Source organism: Trichoderma harzianum (genome assembly GCF_003025095.1).
Source record: "Trichoderma harzianum CBS 226.95 unplaced genomic scaffold M431scaffold_52, whole genome shotgun sequence".
In the NCBI taxonomy this organism is placed as follows: Eukaryota; Fungi; Ascomycota; class Sordariomycetes; order Hypocreales; family Hypocreaceae; genus Trichoderma; species Trichoderma harzianum.
Genome location: NW_020209300.1, coordinates 6,749 through 26,305, shown reverse-complemented (window position 1 = coordinate 26,305; position 19,557 = coordinate 6,749). Strand labels below are relative to the sequence as shown.

The 19,557-nt window shown below is 32.6% G+C and overlaps 3 protein-coding genes across 3 annotated transcripts in view; 1 reads left to right on the top strand and 2 right to left on the bottom strand.

Moving 5' to 3' along the window:
• Positions 1 to 389: 389 nt before the first annotated feature.
• Positions 390 to 641, bottom strand: M431DRAFT_102261 (hypothetical protein; the record flags this gene model as incomplete). The annotated part of the gene is made up of 1 exon (XM_024911410.1): positions 390 to 641. A coding segment is annotated over one exon (252 nt), but the record flags the coding sequence as incomplete, so codon positions are not given.
• A 3-nt stretch (positions 642 to 644) lies between these two features.
• On the bottom strand, positions 645 to 10,433 carry M431DRAFT_11748 (hypothetical protein; the record flags this gene model as incomplete). The annotated part of the gene is made up of 2 exons (XM_024912001.1): positions 645 to 904; positions 10,424 to 10,433. 2 exons carry the CDS (start codon positions 10,431 to 10,433, stop codon positions 645 to 647), a joined length of 270 nt encoding a protein of 89 aa, XP_024767105.1.
• An 8,442-nt stretch (positions 10,434 to 18,875) lies between these two features.
• M431DRAFT_420472 (hypothetical protein) overlaps positions 18,876 to 19,557 on the top strand; it is a gene marked incomplete at its 3' end in the record, with an annotated part of 787 nt that continues 105 nt past the window's right edge. Inside the window, exon 1 of the mRNA XM_024915013.1 lies at positions 18,876 to 19,557. This exon is cut by the window's right edge and continues 105 nt beyond it. Coding sequence (XP_024767104.1) covers positions 19,001 to 19,557 — 557 coding nt within the window.

The following is a 19,557-nucleotide window of genomic DNA, read 5'->3' as shown; positions in this document are numbered from 1 at the left end:
GCTTGGTGTTTTTGAGTTTGCTTGGGTTGGACGTTATGGAAGTTTCCGTTTTTTTCTCGCTTCTGTTCTTTCTGTCGTTCCTAATTGCGATTGTCGATTTCAATAGCTTTTTAGGTATAGTCGATGAAGGTTATTTCCTTACGGTTAATTTTAAAGAGTTTATCTTTAACTTTAGGTTTTATACTGTTGTAGTAGACTTCTTTCTTTATTTCCTTAGTCTAGTTGACTTTAGTTAACAGGCGTAGGAAGGTTGAAGTATACTTACTTAGTAGTCCTTTTTAGGTAATAAAACGAAGTTCTTACTCAGCCTCTCGTTATTTATCCACAGTGCTAAAGGACTTTCTAAGTTATTTCTGAAATTCCGTATACTTAGTATAGATTTCTTCGGTTTACGTTTTAAGCTTCTTTAAGTCAATCTTTCCTTCTTCGTAATTCTGCATAATAGGTCGGAACCATGTTTCAGCGTCTTCTGTAAGGCGGCTGCCTGCGAAGATAACTCTATCTTCGTCGTCCCTTAGGGTATGAGGAAAGTATCCGAAATAGGTTGAAAGTTCTGAAAAGAACTTGTCTATCTTGCGTGGATCTCTATCAAAGGGTTCGGGCTTTGTTAGTTTAATAACCTCACCCTTCTCTCTTTTCCTATCTTAGAGGTCCTGAAGCTGTGTCTTGAGAGCTTTAAACTCAGCCTTTAGTTTGTCGTAATCAGCTTGATTGGCTATGTTTTCGGCTAACGTGTCTTCAAGCTCGATGTCGCTGTCGTGATTACTTTGAGCTTTGCTTTCGTAATTAGTGTCGTTGTCTGGAACTCTGAAGCTCATAAGCTGCTGAGTTCTTAGTGTCTTATTGCCCGTAGGTCCAAGGTGACCGTCTGAATAAGAGTTGTTATTGTATGACGAACCGGGTCCTATAGGTTAATATAGGTTAGCTGTTTCCAAGGGATAAACCTTAGAGTGGTTCTATGGTTTATGTTGGCGGAGCGATTAGGTCGGTAATAGGTAATCTTATCACCAGCTAGTAATACGAATAAGAGTAAATGTCTAAGTTCTAATCTGATTGTATTGTAAACGCTGTAATAATAACTGGCTATCTAAGTATTCTAATAAGTAATATAAAGTAAACTTATATATTCAGTTGTGTATTCTAGATCGTGTTGGAAAGCTGGCTTTCCTAGCTTTCCTGTGGTAGATTATTTGGAAAGCTAGCTTTCCTAGCTTTCCTGTTAGGGAATGCTAATAGTCCTGATTGGTCTGTCGGCCTATAGTTAATCCGGTTCCGGCCGACCTGTTGGCCCTTTGTTGCGACCTTAAGAGTCGGGTCGTGACACGGAGGAAGCTCTTAAGGAAGCGATAGCTTATCTTTATTATATCCGTAAGTAAGAGTAGTAGTTGCGTAAAAAAGCTGCGGAGATAGTTTTTTATAAATTTAAGTTATTAAAGGAGTTGGAGGCTGCTGATTATTAAGCTAAGATAGAGCATTAGGCTAAGTTAGTGTAGGTTTAGGAGGAAGAGGCTAGGCTTTTTAACTCCTTAGGTCCGCTACCTACTAGTGTTAACTGGTCTTCTTTTAACGTTAATTTAGGGTTCTTAGATCTCGATTTTTTTATCTTAATAAGGGGTGTTCCTTTATTATCTTCTTAGGTTTTGCAGGGTGTTTTAGTTCTTCCTATATTTATTCTTATCTTACTTATAATTGTTTACGGAGTTTGTTTTAGAAGGTTTTTAAAGTAATGCTAGCGTATTTAAAATTGCTTTCTAATTCCTAGCTGTCTACGTCCCTATTGTATTCTTTTTATTCTACTAGGTATTAGAGTTTACTAGTTACTTTATTTATTTTTAGTAATATTATTTTATTAACCTTATATTTAAGTTCTTTACCTTTAATAATAATTTTATCTTTAATAAGTTTTTCTATATTTTTATTTATTAGTGTTTTTTTTAATAGTGAGATGTGAAAAATCGGGTGTATTAGTTTTCTTCGTTTACTTAGTTGCTCTAGGAGGTCTAGTTCGTAGTTAACTTTGCTAATTTTCTTTAAAATTTTATAAGGCCTGACTTTTCTATAGTCTAGTTTATTACTTAGCCTATTTATTTTAATATTAGCTTATTTTTCTCCTTAAGTATATTAAAGTAGGTAGACTATATCTCCCTCCTAAAGGGTTAGTTCTCTAAGCCTTTTCCTATCCATATACTTTTTTATATGTTTTTACATAAGTTTAAATTATATGCGTAGTTCTTAGTATAATTCCTTAAGCTTATCTACTTTAAGTATAGCTTTTTATATATTTTTTCTTTTTTGCAGTATTTTATATACTTATAGGTAGTATCCTTTATTAGCGTAAAATAGTAAAAGCTTTATTAATTCTAAAATTGAATTATTATAGGAGAATTCTGCGTTTAGTAAGTACTTAACCTAGTTGTTTTAGTTAAAGTTAATATAACTTTGTAAGTATACTTTAACGATTTAGTTAGCGTATTTTATTTATTTATTTATTTAAGGGTAGTAAGCGGTACTAGTTTTATAGTTTGTTTTTATTTTTATTATAGCGCTTTACTAGTATTTGGATATAAATGTTAATCCTCTGTTAGAAATAATTTCTATAGGTAATTTATATTTTAAGGCTATATACTTTTGTATTATATAGCCTAATTCTTCTACTATACTGCCTTCCTTATATAGGATAAAGATTCCTTATTTTGTTAATTTATTAATAATAATGAAGATACTATTATATATTATATTTATTATAAGCTCCTTTAATAGTAGTAGCTTAATAATATAATTAAATAAAATAAAGCTTTAAGGGTGCTTTAGTATTAGTAATAGTTGTAGTTTACTATAAGGTTTTTGTTAATTAGACTTTGTTTTTGCGTATAAGATATATAATTGAATAATTTTTTTAATGACTTTCTTTATACTTATGAAGGTATAGTACTATTATACTTATTATAGTGTTTTAGTAACTCCCTTGTGTTTGTGTAGCGGATGCTTATAGACTATCTTTATTACTTCTTTCTGTAGTAATCCTAGTGCCTAGATTTTTTTATTTCTATAGGGAATTCCTTTAGTAAGGGTTATATCCTTAGAGAATTAATCTAATATTTAGTTACTAACTTTATCCTTAATTTTATTAAGGATAGGGTTTCCGTCTTTAATTATAAAGAGGGTATTAATAGCTATTAGTTTATAGTAGCCTTCTGCTGTTTCTTAAAACATTAGCAAGGTAAGTTTTAGTATTAGTTTAAAGTAGTCTTCTCTGTAGCTAAAAGTATTTGCTTAACTATTTTCTGATCCTTTACAGGGTATAATCTTAAAGTTGTACTTAGCTATAAGCCTAAGATACTTTTTTTACCGTATAAAGATATTTATTTCCTTTGTAGCTAGGCTTATAAGATTCTTATAATTAAAATATATAGTGATTTTATATTTGTTACCTAATAGGTATAATCTCCATTCTTTAAATACTTTAAAGATAGCTATAAGTTCTTGGTGTTATGAACCAACACATTTATAGTTGCAACAGCAGGCCTATAGGGTAGGCACCACGGAACTATGATGGGCCGAAGGACTAATTGTAGAACGGCTTACGCGACTGCAAGTGAGCTAAGGTGAGCCACTTCCTAAATAGGAAACCAGCTTACTCCAGAACGAGTGAGCTCGAGTGAGCTTTATACTATATATTCATTTTACAACGCTCGTTTAGAATAATTTAGATAGCTAGTTGTAAATACAGAATAATACTTAATTATACCTACAGAGTATTATCTACTAGTTGTATAAACAAACCCCTTTTATCTTTATTAATTGCCCGCTAGTCCAGCCTGGCCTTTCCGCTAATATAAACCTAGTATAAGGTTTATCCCTTAGGAATTCCTTTTATACTAATACTATAGGAGCTTAGTTTATTATATATTTACAACTTTTGTTTAAAGGTTACCTTAGACTACGGGTAATATTACTACAAAGATACTAAATAGTCGAATTCCATATACTAGACGAAAGAACAGATTAAGAAGGTGAAGTCTAAAGTATATACAGAAGCAATATCGAAATTTCGGACTTATTTAAAGAAATAAATCCCAACATAGAAGGAATTACGACCCCTTAACTACTACCGGCTAACGATGCTAAAGTACAACAGCGCTTCCTAGACCTTGAAGCCTTGGTTACCTGCATAGAACAAACTATTAGGGACTAATAAGACACTATTAACATGCTTAATAGATAACTTAACGCTTAACAGTAATAATAAGGGTAACTACCTGCGGCTTAAGGCCAGCAGGGAGGTCCCTGCGAGAAGGAACTAGGTGAGATTATTAAGCCACCTCTGCTAATACTATTTAATAAGGACCTATGAAAAATTAAGGGATTCCTTACGGATATAAGGTCCTATTTTAGGTACTTTCTAACTACCATAGCCCCGCTGGAATGATAAATCAGCATCGTAGGAAGCCGACTTATTAAAGGACCTAAGAATTAGTTTAAACTATACCTTTAAGACTTTAAGTAATATAACTAAGCTGAAAAAAAGGCTACTACTAATGCACTCTTCGACAGATATAAAGAATTTAAAGACTAACTTAAGGCGCTATTCGGCTAGATTAATAAAAAGAAGGAAGTAGAAAACGCACTACTAAAACTCCGACAATAAGGCATATGCATTAAATATACTACTAAGTTTATTTAAATCTGCGCTAAAACAGACCTTAAAGATGCGGCTAAGAAGATATTATACTACTAAGGACTAAAATCGGAAGTAAAAGATAAACTAGCATAAGACGATCTTCTGGCTATATTTAAAGCACTCTTTAAAAAGGCTAGTTATATTGATGACCGATAATTTAAACGACGGAAAGAAAAGCAAGCTGAAAAAGGAGGAAATAACAAAGTACACTACCGCCTCTAATATTATACTAATTAAAGTAAGAAATGCGACTTAGCCTTATTAAATAATAGGAAACTAGGACTAATAGATTTAAATACTATTAATACCCGTAAGTTTATAGGTAAATGCAACTACTATAGTAAAACAGGCCATAAGGAAAAGGACTACTGAAGTAAACATAGGAAACCCGACAATTCTAGAAAATCCACCTACGAGAATAAGAAGTTTAATAAGGTTTAGATTGACATTATCGAAACCGTACCTTACAACTTACTTAGTTAAACCAGCTGCTATAACGATTAATGTCTTATATATAAAAAAGAAAAGGAAATAATGAAGTAGTACCCTAAGGTACCTAAGAGGAAGCAGCTAAGACGAATTACGGTTAATACTATAACTTCCGAAGAAGCTAAACAATAACTAGAAGATAGGATTAACAGTAACTAGCCTACCCCTATAACTTAGGAAAAATATAAAGCCGACAGGGTATAAGCTAAAGCCCTTAATATTCCACTTACAGAAGAAGAGAAGGAATAAGAAAATACCTTTATTTATAGATAGGAAGAAGAGCATAGGAAAAATTAAGGATACACCGACCTTAATATCTTAGAACTATACGCGAACTACGGATTACGAAAACCCCAGGGACTAAACTACCCCTGTAGATAGGAACCCTCTAACTACGACTTAGAAGGGACAGAAATGTATGACTTAAGCGAATTCCAACAGATGCTTAAATAGTATAGAATTACCTAGCGACAAGCGCTAAGTAATAATAGGTTAGCGGAATGCGCTAATATAAACCCCTACTACTTTATTATAACCAGAGATTAATTCCTTAAATAGGAAGAAATATAGCTTATGTATAATACCTTATTTATAAAAGACTGTAGGTATTTAATAGTAAAATAATGCTATAAAATACTATATAAAAAACACTAGGAATAAAAGATTTATAATTAACACCTCTGGATCTAATACAGAAACCTGTATAATAAAAATTACATAGAAATTAATCTAGATTAGTGCCCTAACTAAGGATGCGGACAGCACCTTAACTATAAGGTTAAAGAATAGTATATATAGAAGGAAGCCTATCCTAAAACCAACCCCTTATAATATAAGGACGAATATTATAGAAAGTATTACAGAGAAAAAGAAAAGTATATCTAACTCTAACACTGGTTATACCGTAATAGATTTAACTTTAAGACCTACGACAAGGGTAATACCTATAAAAAGGATATTAAACGCTTTTATAAATACTATATTAATAAAATTAATATTAATAAATGCTAATAATACCGAAAACTCCGATAATAATAAAAACGACGATAAATAAGTAAGGATTTTAATATTATTACTAAAGATAACTATAACCCTAATTAGAAAAAGGATATATAAATTAATATAATTAAGATAACTGGAATAAAGAAACTTAGAATTAATACGTAACTTAATAACAGTACTATTACTGTATATATTAACAGCGGAGTAAACTGTAACCTAATCTTACTACGACTAATTAAGGAATTGTAAATCCCCGTTTAAAGAAAGGAATAAGCATTATAAATTATAAGCGTTATAGAAGTAGAAATAGAAGAAGGACTTATTAAATATAAGACTAATTATCTCCCCGTAATTATTAATAGAAATACCTATAATGTTTAATTTAGTATTTTAGATATACTAAAAGATAATATCCTTTTAAATTATCCCTAGTTACTTAATAATAACCCTATTATTTAATAAAAGACTAAGAAGATCTATTAGGATATTAAGGATATACCTAAATATTAATTATACTAGAGAGAATAAAAGGGTAAAGCTACGCCGCCGGAAGAACTAGAATCCTCTGCATTAATTATAAAGAAAACGAAAATAGTTAGGTTTAAAGAAAATAAATTATTAGTACTACGATAATATAATAAACGACGTAAGAAAGTAGAATATATCTGCATTAATAGAATTATAATATAATTTAAGGACGAGCTAGTAGTACTTAACGAGGCACTAAGTAAGGTATAAGAAAAAGAGGAATTAGGAGAACTTGAAAATACCCTTGCTAAAATACCTTGCTAGTATAGAAAGTATAAAAAACTATATAAGGTAACGCTAGACACTAGGTTACTACTACACTTGCAATAGGACTACTTTATTAAGCTGATAGATGGGAAACAACCTAAGACCTATAAGATTTACAACCTTAACGAAAAAGAACTTAAGACTTTAAGGGAATAGTTAGATAAATAACTAGAAAAAGGATATATCTAAGTATTTAATTTATTAATAGGATACCCTGTAATATTTATACTAAAAAAAAATAGAAAGTTACAACTAGTTATTAACTATTAATAACTTAATGAGATTACTATTAAGGATTAAATACTACTGCTATTAATCTCTAAAATTAAAGATAGGTTAGTAATTGTAAAATAGTTTATAGCTTTTAACCTAAAAAAAGCCTATAACCTTATTTAAATTAAAAAAGAAAATAAATGGAAAATAGCATTTAGAATATACTATGGATTATTTAAATATTTAATTATACCCTTTAAACTTACTAATACACCAGCTACGTTTTAAAAAATAATTAACAAAGTCCTTAAGGAATATATTAATAAGTTCGTTATTATCTACCTTAATAATATACTAATCTACTTTAATACCTTGGAAGAGCATAAGCGATATATATATTAAGTCTTAGAAATACTGTAAGCAGTAAACTTACTAGTGGAACTAGAGAAATATTAATTCTATATTTAAAAAGTTAACTTTTTAGGATATATTATCTTACTAGGACGAATTAAAATAGACCCTGCTAAGATAGCAGCTATTAAGGAATAAAAGGTCTTTGAAACTGTAAAGGAAGTATAGAGCTTCCTTAGTCTAGCGAACTACTACCGAAGGTTTATTAGGAACTATAGTAAAATTATAATACCACTTACGGATCTTACCAAAAAGGATCTTAACGATAAGGTTAAGAAGAATTAACTGATTAAATATATAAGGAAGGCCCTAGAAGCCTTTAAAGCGCTCTAAAAAGCTATTACTAGTGCACTAGTACTATAAATATATAATCTAAAGAAGCCTGTTATTATTAAAACGGATGCCTTAAACTACGTAATCGGAGGAGTTTTTAGCTAATGAGATAATAAAGGGATACTATATCCAGTAGCCTTCTTCTCTAAGAAACTCCACGGACCTGAATTATAATATTCTACCTATAACTAAGAATTTATAGCTATTTTTAAAGTATTTAAAAAATAGAGATTATATTTATTAAGCAACGAGCATAAGATTACTATGTATTCCGATTATAAGAATCTTACAAGCCTAGCTATAAAAGAAATAGATATCTTTACCCAGTAAGAAAAGTATCTTAGGCTTATAGCTAAGTATGACTTTGAAATTATACCCTGTAAAGGATTAGAAAATAGTTAAGCAGACGCTCTTAGTTATAAAAAAAACTACTTTGAACTAATACTGAAACTTACCTCGCTAATATTTTAAGAAACGGTAGAAGGCTACTATAAACTAGTAGCTATTAATACCTTTTTTATAATTAAAGACGGAAACCCTATCCTTAATAAAATTAAAGATAAAGTTAGCAACTGGACACTAGATTAATTCCCTGAAGATGTAATATTTACAGAAGGAATTTTATATTGGAATAATAAAATCTAGGTATTAGAATTACTGCAGAAAGAAATAACGAAGACGGTTTACGAGTATCTGCTACATAGATATAAGGGAGTTATTAAAATACTATAATAAGTATAATAGTACTATACCTTTATAAGTATAAAGAAAGTTATTAAAGGAATTATTTAATTATACGTTTTATATATAAAAATAAAGTCTAGTCGATAAAAACCTTATGGTAAACTGTAACTATTACTAGTACTAAAGTACCCTTAGAGCTTTATTTTATTTAATTATATTATTAAATTACTATTATTAAAGGAACTAATAATAAATATAGTATATAATAGTATCTTTATTATTATTAATAGATTAATGAAATAAGGTATCTTTATTTTATATAAAAAAGGCAGTACAGCAGAAGAATTAAGCTATATAATATAAAAGTATATAGCCTTAAAATATAGATTACCTGCGGATATTATTTCCGATAGAGGATTAACGTTTATATTTAAATACTGGCAAAGCGCTATAGTAAGAATAGGGATAAACCATAAGGCCAGTACCGCTTACTACCTACAAACGGATGGATAAATAAAATGCACTAACCAGATTATTAAAGTATACTTACAAAGTTACATTAACTTTAATTAGAATAACTAGGTTAAGTACTTACTTAACGTAGAATTCTCCTATAATAATTCAGTTTTGAAATTAATAAAACTCTTGCTATTTTACGCTAATAAGGGATACCACCCGCAAGTATATTAAATACTATAAAAAGAAGAAAACGTATAGAAAACTATGCTTAAGGTAGATAAGCTTAAAGAACTATACTAAAAACTGCGTGCGCAACTTAAACTTATGTAAGAATGCATAAGGAAGTACGTAAATAAAAAAAGGCTTAAAGGACTAACCCTTTAGGAAGGAGATATAGTCTACCTACTTTAATATACTCAAGGAGAAAAATAAACTAATATTAAAATAAATAGGCTAAGTAATAAGCTAGACTATAAGAAAGTCGGGCCTTATAAAATCTTAAAGAAAATTAGTAAAGTTAATTATAAACTAGACCTCCTAGAATAACTAAATAAACAAGGAAAACCAGTACACCCGATTTTTTATATCTTACTATTAAAAAAAGCACTAATAGACAAAGACATAGGAAAACTTATTAGGGATAAAATCGTTATTAAAGGCAAAGAACTTAAATATAAGGTTAATAAAATAATATTACTAAAAATAAATAAAGTAACTAGTAAACTTTAATACCTAGTAGAATAAAAAGAATATAATAGAAACGTAGACAGCTGGGAACCAGAAAGTAATTTTAAATACACTAGCACTGCCCTAAAAACCTTCTAAAACAAACTCCGTAAATAACTATAAGTAAGATAAGAATAAATACGGGAAGAACTAAAATACTTTGTAAAACCTAGGAAAATAATAAGGGAGCACCCTTTAATAAGGTAAGAGGATCTAAACCTAAGAATACTAAATTAGTACCTAAGGAAGGCTACTTAACCCCGCTTATAAACTATACGTTGTAAAGAAGCTGCGCCTCCTCGCGCTGTACATAAGCCAGCTTAGCCTACCTCTCTTCCTCTTCCTAATGATCCGCCTCCTCTATCTCCTCGGCGCTTAATCTATGATTTACTATCTCTATACTATAAGTATGAAGTAAACGACGCAGCTTCCGTAGCCTTATAAAACAAGCTAAGGCTTTGTTACGCTCCGCCTTCTGCTAAGTAAGAAGTTCCTTATAACGTTTCTGTTAGGCAATTAACGCCTCCTCTGCAAGCTCTTCCTAACGCTTTAGCCGCTTAAGCTCCTCCGTGATATGGTTAACTAGAATAATGTCAGCACGGCAACCTAATAAGAAAACGCTACACTTACGAGAAGACATAGGAACGAAAGAGCTATTACACGAACGACCTAGATAGTAACAATAGGCGCACGAGTTGCCACCTTTAATAGCCAGACAAGGTCGCTTGCCTAGATAACGAAAACAAGGCGACACCTCGAAACTAAAAGAACGAATAAAAGCCGCGTAAGAATAACGTTTCTCCGTAGACTTAGATTTAGGCTTTTCTACACGGTTAGACATAATAGTAATTAAAGGAAGAAAAGTACTTACCTAAAGCAACAAGGGGGCTGTAATGCTTATGTAGGTAGCAGTTTAGGCCTTAAGGATAAAACTAACAGGAGGGGAATACTGTATTATAAACTAATATATTTATAGTTGTAACAGCAGGCCTATAGGGTAGGCACCACGGAACTATAATGGGCCGAAGGACTAATCGTAAAACAGCTTACGCGACCGCAAGTAAGCTAAGGTAAGCCACTTCCTAAATAGGAAACCAGCTTACTCTAGAACGAGTAAGCTTAAGTAAGCTTTATACTATATATTTATTTTATAACGCTTGTTTAGAATAGTTTAAATAGCTAGTTGTAAATATAGAATAATGCTTAATTATACCTACAGAGTATTATTTATTAGTTATGTAAATAAACCCCTTTTATCTTTGTTAATTGCCCGCTAGTCCAGCCTGGCCTTTCCGCTAATATAAACCTAGTATAAGGTTTGTCCCTTGGGAATTCCTCTTATACTAATACTATAGGAGCTCAGCTTGTTACACTTGGTTATATGTGGAATATTATAATTTAAGGCTATAGAGTTTCTTAGAGAAGAAGGCTACTAGATGTAGTATTCCTTTATTATTTCATTAGCTAAGAACCCCTCTGATTACGTAGTTTAAGGCGTCCGTTTTAATAATAACGGGCCTCTTAGGGTTATATATTTGTAGTACTGGTGCGCTAGTAATAGCTTTTTGGAGCGTTTTAAAGGCTTCTAGGGCCTTCCCTATATATTTAATTAGTTAATTCTTCTTAACTTTATCGTTAGGATCCTTTTTAGTAAGATCCGTAAGTAGTATTATAATTTTACTATAGTTTTTAATAAACCTTCGGTAGTAATTCGCTAGACTAAGGAAGCTTTATACTTCTTTTACGGTTTCGAGGACCTTTTATTCCTTAATAGCTGCTATTTTAGCAGAGTTTATTTTAATTTATCCCGGTAAGATAATGTATTTTAAAAAGTTGACTTTCTGGATATAGAACTGGTATTTCTCTGGTTCTACTAGTAAGTTTACTATTTATAGTATTTCTAAGACTTAATATATATATTATTTATGCTTTTTTAAGGTATTAGAGTAGATTAGTATATTATTAAGGTAGATGATAATAAACTTATTAATGTATTCCTTAAGGACTTTATTAATTATTCTTTAGAATATAGCTAATATATTAGTAAGTCCGAAGGGTATAATTAAATATTTAAATAGCCTATAGTATATTCTAAATACCGTTTTCTATTTATCTCCTTCTTTAATTTAAATAAGGTTATAGGCTCCTTTTAAGTTAAAAGCTGTAAACTATTTTATAATAGCTAGCCTATTTTTAATTTCGGAGATTAGTAGTAGCGGTATTTAATCTTTAATAGTAATTTTATTAAGTTGTCGGTAGTTAATAATTAGTTATAACTTCCCGTTTTTCTTTAGTATAAATATTACAGGGTATTTTACTAATAAATTAGAAACTTAAATATATTCTTTTTCCAGTTGCTTATTTAACTATTCCTTTAGAGTTTTAAGCTCTTTTTTATTAAGGTTGTAAATCTTATAGGTCTTAGGTTATTTTTTATTTACTAACTTAATGTAGTAGTCCTACTGTAAGTATAGTAGTAACCTAGTGTTTAATATTACCTTATATAGTTTTCGGAACTTCCTATATTAGTAAGGTATTTTAGCAAGAGTATTATTAAGTTTTTCTAATTCCTCTTTTTCTTATACTTTACTTAGTGTATTATTAAGTACTACTAGCTTGTTTTTGAATTATGTCGTGATTCTGTTAATGCAGATGCGTTCTGCTTTCTTACGTTGTTTATTATATTATAGTAGTACCGGTAATTTGTTTTTTTTAAACCTGATTGTTTTTGTTTTCTTTATAATTAGTATAGAGGATTCTAGGTCTTCCGGCGGTATAGCTTTACCCTTTTGTTCCCTTTAGTATAGTTAATATTTAGGTATATCCTTAATATTTTAATAGACCTTCTTAGTCTTTTATTGGATAATAGGGTTATTATTAAATAACTAGGAATAGCCTAAAAAAATATTATCTTTTAGTATATTTAGAATACTAAATTAGATATTATAGGTATTTCCGTTAATAGTTATAGGGAGATAATTAGTCTTATATTTAATAAGTCCTTCTTCTACTTCTGCTTCTGTAATACTTATAATTTATAGTGCTTATTTCTTCCGTTAGGTAGGGATTTATAGTTCCTTAATTAGTTATAGTAAGATTAAATTATAGTCTACTCCGCTGTTAATATATGTAGTAATAGTACTATTATTAAGTTATATATTAATTTTAAATTTCTTTATTTTAGTTATCTTAACTATATTAATTTATATATCCTTTTTTTAATTAGGATTATAGTTGTCCTTAGTGATAATATTAAGATCCTTGCTTATTTATTGTTGTTTTTGTTATTGTCAGAGTTTTTGGTACTATTAGTACTTATTAGTGTTGATTTTGTTAATATAGTATTTATAAAAGCGTTTAATATTCTTTTTATAGGTATTACCTTTATTATAGGTTTTGAAGTTAAATCCGTTACGGTATAACTAATGTTAGAGTTAAATATATTTTTCTTTTTCTTTGTAATGCTTTTTATAATATTTGTTTTTACATTACAGGGGGTTGTTTTTAGAACAGGCTTCCCTTTATATATACTATTCTTTAACCTTGTAGTTAAGGTATTATCTATATCCTTAGTTAGGGTACTAATCTAGATTAATTTTTATATAAATTTTATTATATAGGTTTTTATATTAGATCCAGAGGTACTAATCGTAAATCTTTTATTCCTAGTGTTCTTTATAGAGTATTTTATAGTATTATTTTACTATTAGATGCCTACAGTCTTCCGTAAATAGGGTATTATATATAAGCTGTATTTCTTCCTATTTAAGGAATTAATCTCTGGTTATAATAGGGTAGTAGGGATTTACGTTAGCGTGCTCCGCTAACCTGTTATTACTTGGCGCTTGTCGCTGGGTAATTTTATGCTGTTTAAGCATCTGTTGGAATTTACTTAGGTCTTATTTTTAAGTTTTTTTTAAACTGTGGTTAGAGGGTTTCTATCTGCAGGGGTGATTTAGTCCCTGGGGTTTTTATAATCTACAGTTTTTGCATAGTTCTGCGATGTTAAGGTTAGTATAACCCGTCTCCTGTCCAGGTTTTTCCCTTTATTTACGGATAAAAGCGTCTACTTATTCCCTTTCTTCTTCTGTAGGTGAAACGTTAAGGGCTTTGTTTTATACTTCCTTATATTTATCTTAAGTTATATTAGCGTTTCCTAGGGTAGTAATAGCTATAGGTATATTGTTAATGGCCTGGTTGATTATTTATTAGCTAACTTCCTTAGAAGTTATAGTATTAACTGTAATATATTTTAGCTACGTTTTCTTAGGTACTTTAGGATACTAGTTTAATATTTCCTTTTCTTTTTTATGTATAAGGTATTGCTTATTATAATACCTAGTTTAACTAAGTAGGTTATAGGGTACTGTTTTAATAGTATTAACTTAAACTTTGTTAACTTTTTTATTATTATTAAACTTCTTAGAATTATTAGATCTCTTATGCTTCTTCCAGTAGTCCTTTTTTTTATAGTTTATTTTACTATAGTAGTTATATTTACCTATAAACTTGCGGGTATTAATAATATTTAGATCTATAGGTCTTAGTTTTCTATTATTATATAAAGCTATATTACGCTTCCTTCCTTAGTTAGTATATTATTAGGAGTTTTGTTTAGGTTATTAAAAATTTTTATATTTTTCCTTTTTTTTTTCTTACTCCCTTTCCCAGAGGCGATTATTAATGCTAATTACTATTTAAGTATAGTTAATAAAGCTTACTATCTTTTTATTAACTTTATATAATTTATCCTTAACTAAGGGTTTAAGGCTTATATAGTATACTTCCTTTTTATTATCCTTAGTTTAATTAACCTTAGTAAGGAGTTATATAAATGTAGTTGTATGCTTAAAGTATTATCCTTTTTATTTAATAAATCGGAGTTTTTATTCTACTTTTTATTTTTTATTTAAAGTTTTAAACGATTTCTTAAGTTAATTGCAGAAGTATTAGTAAGACGTAAAGACTTCTTAGGTTTAAGTCTTCTACTTACTTAAAGTATTTTTCTTAAAGTCTTATATAATAGGTTGTAATTATTCTTCGGCTGCTTTAGTAAGGTAGGTAATAGTAAAGATTATTTTATTTTTATTATTTTTTAAGGTATTTAGAAAGTATTTAAAGTAAATATTAAGTTTAGTAAAGTACTTTTTTATATTTTTAGATTCTTTATTATAGGGATTAGGGTGCTTAGGTTAAAGGATTTTTCCTTTTTCCTTTTTTTTAGCTTTAAGTTTAGTAATTTCTTCCTTAAGAGCTAGAATTTTAGCCTATTATTACTCTTAAGAGAGTTATAGTTAAGGTTAAGGATTTTCACTAGCTATTTTAACTTTAGGTATTTCTTTAAGTTTTATATTACTGTTTTTGTAACTTAGGGTAATACTTTCTTAATCTATTCTAACGTCTGGTACGTGGAATTTAACTATTTAGTATCCTTATAATAATATTACCTATGGTTTAAGGTAACCTTTAAATAAGAGTTGTAAATGTGTAATAAGCTAAGCTCCTATAGTGTTAGTATAAGAGGAATTTCTAAGGGATAAACCTTGTACTAGGTTTATGTTAGCGGATAGGCTAGGCTGGATTAGCGGGTAATTAATAAGGATAAAAGGGGTTTATTTATATAATTAGTAGATGATATATTGTAGGTATAATTAAGCGTTGTTCTGTATTTATAACTAGTTATTTAAACTATTTTAAACGAGTATATAAATAAAACTTATATATTTAGTTGTGCTAGGTGAGGTCGTTTGTAATTGTGTTAACTGTGGATGACTTGGATTGTGTGTGGTTGTGTTGACTTAGAACGACTTTGATCCTATTGGTTGGATCATCCGGAGTTGAACTGGGTGTTGCCTACCCGGGAGGCCCGTTGTTACGACTATACGTGTTGGGTCGTGACACTATTTTTATATAAGTACTACTTTACAGTNTAAGTTATTTTATCCTAGTGGACCCGCTTTTATATCTTTTCTTACCAATCAATTAGANATTAGTAAGCAAGTGAATCTACTTATTACTGTATTCCCTCGCAAAATTCGCTAGTGGGCCGCTGTTATTATTAGTATCATACTGGGATTCGCCAGCTACCCTATTGGATATTTTAATCAAAACATAATTTAATTCTAGGGATCTCCATAGGCAAATTTTGCAAGGGAATACGGTAGTACTAAGGTCTCCCACCAGAAGTTTGTTACCCCCTGAAGATTACTATTCAAGCGGTGCAAAGAAAAACAGGGACCGCAAAATAAAAATGCATGCATAAATTAAAAACACTATTTAACCAATTAAATAGGGAAGTGTTATTAAGCTTCCAAGCTAGAGTATCAAGCCTCCAAAAAAAACAGGCCCTGCGACTNTATAGTTCCGGCTTTAGTAATCTTTATAAGGACGCAAATTACGCTATCCTGGACTAGCGGTTTTCACCCAGACACTCAACCCAATATACATCTCATTTTGACCAGCTCTTTAACAGCTTGAACATATAGGAATTACTATCTCTTTAATAGAGTTAAGTCAGCTTCTAGTATATAGGCCTCCTATTTGGGAATTAGGCTTATTAGAGTACAGGGAGCTTGGACAGTAATTACGTACTCCGAGAGGTANAATATACTTTAAAACAGCCGTAACATTATAGCACAGGTATATTCTATATATAGGGACTTAAATACATCTTCACCCTTGATATATAATGTAGTTTAATGTTTTTTTAGTTAGATTAAGTTGAACTAGCTATCAGACAAGACGCCTTCGTTATTTGCTTTCGCGGCCCTCTGGGGAGTCTGGAGAGATGGAAAGAATTGGGTCCTGGCGCACGAAGAACAACGTGTTAGCACTAGCTCCTAGCTGAATGTACCTAAAAGTAAGCGCTAATGTAATAACAGTAGTAGTAATAATATGAGGCTATTGTGGGACGCCTATTAACAACGGTCTTCGCAGCTTCCTCAAGCAAACGACGCATAACCGGGTGAGCAAAGGAGGCTGGGGTCCAAAATGGAGTCATTGGGTCACCAGGTACATAGAAGCGCAAAGATACGGATGAATGTTGGACATGATTTTTGTTTCATGTAAATATAGCTTTTGAAATATGTAGCTATATGAAGACAAGCTTTCTCTCCTTAACNATGTCACAAGCGGCAACTTATTATATATCATGTAATATCCCGCGCCCTTGTCAACCCAAAATTCGCGATTGTTGGTGTCTTCAAGGGACTCCAACGCGACGATCGTCGAGCCTTGTTGCGAAAGTCTCCGAGGTCCTCTGAACGTTTGCCCTGCTTAGTCTATTGAATATACAGTATTTACAACCGTTTCCTAGTCAGCAAAAGGAATGCCCACAAAAGTATGTGTGCATACAGTAGATTTTATTGAGGATGGTAGGCCGATGGCCGGACCTAACTGGTTAGGTCNTATAGCACAGGTATATTCTATATATAGGGACTTAAATACATCTTCACCCTTGATATATAATGTAGTTTAATGTTTTTTTAGTTAGATTAAGTTGAACTAGCTATCAGACAAGACGCCTTCGTTATTTGCTTTCGCGGCCCTCTGGGGAGTCTGGAGAGATGGAAAGAATTGGGTCCTGGCGCACGAAGAACAACGTGTTAGCACTAGCTCCTAGCTGAATGTACCTAAAAGTAAGCGCTAATGTAATAACAGTAGTAGTAATAATATGAGGCTATTGTGGGACGCCTATTAACAACGGTCTTCGCAGCTTCCTCAAGCAAACGACGCATAACCGGGTGAGCAAAGGAGGCTGGGGTCCAAAATGGAGTCATTGGGTCACCAGGTACATAGAAGCGCAAAGATACGGATGAATGTTGGACATGATTTTTGTTTCATGTAAATATAGCTTTTGAAATATGTAGCTATATGAAGACAAGCTTTCTCTCCTTAACNATGTCACAAGCGGCAACTTATTATATATCATGTAATATCCCGCGCCCTTGTCAACCCAAAATTCGCGATTGTTGGTGTCTTCAAGGGACTCCAACGCGACGATCGTCGAGCCTTGTTGCGAAAGTCTCCGAGGTCCTCTGAACGTTTGCCCTGCTTAGTCTATTGAATATACAGTATTTACAACCGTTTCCTAGTCAGCAAAAGGAATGCCCACAAAAGTATGTGTGCATACAGTAGATTTTATTGAGGATGGTAGGCCGATGGCCGGACCTAACTGGTTAGGTCACGACTATTAAATGCGACCGTCCTTTGTGATATTCTGGGCTGTGGTGTTGACTCAAGGACAGGGAGGGGTCAGGGTCAAGGGTCAATTGGCTGGGATTNAATGTTGGCCTACCGCTATACCCCAGTGCCTCCTTGCTTGGCACTGGGGGCCCTGGGCAGCCTTCCTNAAAGCTGTCCTGCTGTTGCCGGCCGCCCAGGAATTTCGACCACGGCAACCATTGTGACGGGCGCTAAGGCAAATGTCAACAGCGTGCAAGAAAGACTACGGAAACGAGCAGTCAAGCTTTGGATTGAACTCCTGTCACACGGGGCTGAATTTATTATGCCAAGCCGACCTTGCAGTAGACATCTTGAATTTTGCCATTTTTCAGTACCTGAGCGTAAGGCAACATTGAATGCACCAAAGGGACTAGGCCAGTGCAGACACAACACGCCAGACCTGTCTTGTGCTTGGTTCTCTGTGTACGTGTCGTCTCGTCCGCTACTCTTGGCACTTACCTCATTGTCCCCGCCGTTCAGCTTACTCTCGATTATTCTACATCAACGTCCTTGGGTCTAATTGAGTTGGGTTTGAGAACGTCATGGTAACAGCTTTGACAGACAAGCGCACACAGGAAGCGAAAGTATGTGCAGCGTGCACTTAGTTTGCAGCTCGCAACGAGGGAGTAACTTTCGAGCATATGGCACCAGAATATCATGAACGTGTCCAAATCTCCGCCTCGAAGTGTATTGGCGTTCGGGCCAGGCTCCAGGCTTAAGCCACCATGCATCATCAGCTGTGCTCCTTCTTAAGCGATCATACCATGGACATGGATCGACAGGCTCTGTTGCCTAGTTTGGCGGCGAATGTCGACAGTGGCCACTCGTGTTCAGCGTAACGCTCCACTTACCTTCGTTCCTCGTATTTCATATGGCACCAGTGGTTATCCCAACAAGGAAGACGGGGTTTGTTCTCTGACACCGCAACCTGTCTATTTATGCTNATAAGTCCAACTTGCCCGCCCGTTGCCTAGCCCACGAGAAATGCGCCTTTGTGAAACAGGAACTCATTCACATCGTCAATATCTATGCTCTCCTCCATCCTTCCCCTACCCGCCTTGCTCTATAAAGTCAGGTAGGCTGGGAGTGACTCTAGCCAGTTACACACTCTCTCTTATACACACCTACGCAATGGAGAGTGGATTAGCACGCGAAGAATGCGAGAAGGAAGATGGCATACTAAGGTCCAGATCTTCTGACAACATACTTCCTGGCCAAGATGGCGAACAGCAGCCCTTTCTCCTGCCACGTCTGCTTTCTACAAAAAGAGTACCTTTCTTTCTCGCCATCATACTCATCCTCACGGTTTCCACCTCTCGTTTCGTCGGGGGTCTTGCAAAAAGAAAACTTCTTTACGACCGTATAAACATGGAGGACTACCCCAGCTTCGAGATTTTCTGCAATTACCAGAACCGCATTGACGCAGTTCAGCTGTCGACTGAGGTGCTCTTGGCAATCCCATTCGGAATATTGGCTGAGAAGAAGGGTTTACGGCTGGTTGCGTGTTTGTCCTTAGGTGGACTAATCTTGGGGGACGTCTA